Genomic DNA, 3717 nt, shown 5'->3' with positions numbered 1-3717 from the left:
CATTTAATAAATGTTTTGTTTTGATATACAAATTGTTCAGATTTTTTCATCTAAAAAAAAAAGTGACATTAATTTCTTGACCTAATATACAGCTAGCTAAAGTAGAAAGAAATAGTACATCAGAACATACCTGGCTATATACATAAACTACAAGTGTGAACTAGTGGTATCCATTAAGAAATGTTATTGTTTAGAGATATTATTGGAAATTGTATAAAAACTTGTTACTAACCTAATTATAAGTCTTAAGTTTCTTCTTGATATTTTCAATACATATGACCTGGTGACATTGTAAAACTAACTTTCGTTAATAATTAAGATATGTGCATGAGAACAGTTATTAGTATATTTTTTTTATCAAGTGTAATAGTTAATGTTTGTACATAATTATATTTAGTAAAACTCTGTAAGTTTTAATCTTAATAATAATTAATTATGTTTTTTTAAAAGCTACGTGTAAAGTTATTTTTTATATAATGGCATTGAAACAAAGTTTAAAGTAAAAATTTTACCTTCATAAGCTATAATACTCTCTTTTGTCAGAGCCAGCCTTTTGCAAGAATCGGTAGGTCCGTTATGCAGTGTATTCACAAGCGATGCTTGAGCTGTTGTTGATTGGTTTTCTGATGATGTAATGGAGGGAGTACAGAGTAAATCAGTGTCATTACCAACTGGTTGACACGATAAAGCTAACTGTTCAACTGTTCGCTGAAACTTGTCAACACTAGTGGTCACATTAGGATATGGAACTTTGACAGAAGACACTGTTAGGATTGGAGGTAAACTTGTCACAGACAAAGATGATTCTGTGCTAATTTTACAAGATTGTGAATGCAGTACAGCTGTAGGTTCAGATTTGACATATACATTCTGTTCTATATTACTTTGTACACATACACTAGGCACTGTAACACCACTCTTGTGCACCGTTTCATTCCTCAATCCCATATCAACACCTGTTACGCTTCTCGGTAAATTAAACGTTTTTAGCGTTGACCCCTCACATCTCGTAGCATCTGCCACGATAATGGAATGGGTTTCCTTGGTAACTATACTTCCTTTTGCTTTATTTTCTTCTTTCTTAGGACTAATAACAACTGCTGCATTAGGTCCACGCAGCGATATATGGAGTGGAGGTACCCTTGGTTCAGAGGAACTCACTGACCCTGTTTTGTTAAAAGAAGGAATACTGACAAAAGAGACATCAATTTTGTGGGGTGACTGCGATGAATATCCACTGTCTTTCTCTGACCTACCCTTCTTCTCCCTGTTTTCACTCTCTTTGGCTTCACGCAGAGTTTTAGGATCTAATTTCAATCGTAGTTTGAGCATTTCTCCTGGATTACTACTGGAAGCCACAGAATCTGTCCGGACTGTCAGTTTTGTACTATGGATAATAGTCTCTGATTCTGGAGATTGTGACACATCTGTGTGAGATTTACTAATCCCAGAGTCTGTATCTGATGAGGGGTTGTTGTCTTTACCATCATCAGATGGACTTCTTTCAGACTGTCCATTCTCTGACATGTCCATTTCAAACTCCGGAAATGGTGGAAGTGAACCGATGGACTCTTCTTCTTCTTCTTCATCACTTGGCATTGGTTCTAACTGACCAGTAAATGGATTGATGAGGTGCTTGGTTTTACCATCAGAAGGAGGAGGAGGGGGTGGTGATGGAAGAGACGTGGGTTCTTGGACTGAAACCGGTTCCGGTGGTTTAGGAGTTTCACGAAGCACAGTACTTGCATCCTGAATGGCCTGATACACTGTTCTATTCATTGCTGAAGTAACAGATGGAGAACCCACTGGGGTACAGAAAGGAAGATTTCCGGTGTGTACTTGAGGATTACCTTGTGCCTTAGGATGGATATTGGGAAAAGTTGGGGCTGGTGGTGATAGTGGAATGTTTGGCAGTGAAACACTGAATGACGTGCTATTGAGTACACCTAAGTTTTCAAAACCTGCAGATGTCAAGGGAACAGGCTGGTTGCAAACTGTGGTGACTCCAATATTTTCACCAAAAGGAGACAATGAATTTAAAAAAGATAAGGACTCCACAGCATTATTCTCTCCCCCTCCTGCAAAATCTTCCCTGTTGGGAGGTTTTTCTTTAGGTTTTCGTGGCTTACGCTTTCTTTTTGGTGGCTGTTTTACAGATACTGCGGGGGGTGGCATTAACAGATTAGGGTGTTGTTGTTGTTGTTGTCCATCATTTTGTAAGAGATTAACAAGAAGTGGGCTACAGAGTGCAACATTCGCTCGAGCACTACTAGAAGCAGAAGGCAGCACCGTTGAGACATGGGTAACAAGATTACTATATACAGAGGTTGAATGAGGAGAGGACTGCTGATGCACAGGGCTCATACCAGCATGTGGAGATCCAACAGAAGCAGTAGGTGAAACATTTGAAACTGATGAGCCTTGAAGACTCGATGATCCAAACGGTAAGCGAGAAACACTTCCCTGGCCATGTTGATGCACAGCATGCTTTGTAGTCATAGCATGAGTCATACTAGCAAAAGGAAACGGACCAAAATTGCTCTGTGTTCGACTTTGACTCGTATGGGTAACACGACATGGTCCAGAAATGTTTGCCTGAAGAAAGGGAATAGGCTCGCTCGTTGCTGGAGCCACAACGTTTGGGGACTTGAAGCCAACATTTCCACTAACAAACGGGGTATTACTTTGCACAGTGGGCATGGATCCACTCATGGGTACATGTGAAGAAGACGTGGATGATTCCACACCCACACCTCCTTGCTGGCTCAGGTATTGTGCAATGTTCTTTCGTGTGGCTTCAACATTGCTTGGCCCAGGAGAACCCTCCAAGCTGGAGGCATCAAAAATAGTTGAGGGACTACTGGTGAACTGAGAGCTGTGTGGATCCGAACCCTTATGAAACGTTAACTCCTGTGGCTCATTGTAGCGGCCAGCCAAAGTCAGGGTGATTACCTGAAAAAGTAAAATGGACAATAATGAATCATAAAATTCTATTGTCTTTTAAAGTAACAAAATTCAGTAAATACTTTTAGAAGGTACATATAGGTATGTAGAAATTAAATTATACCAGAAAAAAAGTCTGGTTGTCAATTTGTAATGCACAAATGGAAATATGTTTTATGACTGGAATAACCATACAATCTTTTCTGTGGAAAGCCTATAGTTATTTTGAAACTGTCAATAAACTAAACAGAATTATTAATGAAACAAATACATGTTAGTTAACTACATGTATTAGATCATTATGAAATTAATGTCGCATTTTGGAACACTTTCATTAACCACCCCCCAAAAAACGTACATCACGTATAATAGTTAAACAAACTGCCTAAACATCAAGTTAGTGTAGCCTATATAATGTGTAAAGTTTAGTATACTCTAATCCTTTATAGTGATGTCACATGATGAGACACACATTCGGCATGTAATGTTGTTTGAATACAGGAAGGGAAACAACACCTCTGTAGCCACAAAGAATATCCAAGAAGTTTATGGATATGTTTTGAACAATCGTAAGTGTCAACGATGGTTCAGCAAATTTCTTTCAGGTGACTTTAGCCTTAAAAACTGTGATGGCACGGGCATGTTGGAATTGATATTGATGCTTTGAAAATGCTTGTTGAGTCTAACCCAAGGCAATTCTCGTGAAATGGCCCTGAAATTGCATGTCTCTCGTGAAACAATAGGTAAACATCTAAGGAATATGGGAAAACTCCA

At 38.7% G+C, this 3717-nt stretch overlaps 1 protein-coding gene across 1 annotated transcript in view; it reads right to left on the bottom strand.

Annotated features, from left to right (window-relative positions):
* LOC106473285 overlaps window positions 1-3717 on the bottom strand; it is a gene marked incomplete at its 5' end in the record, with an annotated part of 24367 nt that overhangs the window by 18058 nt on the left and 2592 nt on the right. The window contains one exon of the mRNA XM_022401747.1: window positions 513-2952. Within this exon, the coding sequence (XP_022257455.1) occupies window positions 513-2952 (2440 nt within the window). The remainder of the gene's footprint in view (window positions 1-512; window positions 2953-3717) is intronic.

Source organism: Limulus polyphemus, unplaced genomic scaffold (genome assembly GCF_000517525.1).
Source record: "Limulus polyphemus unplaced genomic scaffold, Limulus_polyphemus-2.1.2 Scaffold6044, whole genome shotgun sequence".
NCBI lineage: Eukaryota > Metazoa > Arthropoda > Merostomata > Xiphosura > Limulidae > Limulus > Limulus polyphemus.
Note: the sequence above shows the minus strand (reverse complement) of the source record. Positions and strands in the feature narration are given on the sequence as shown.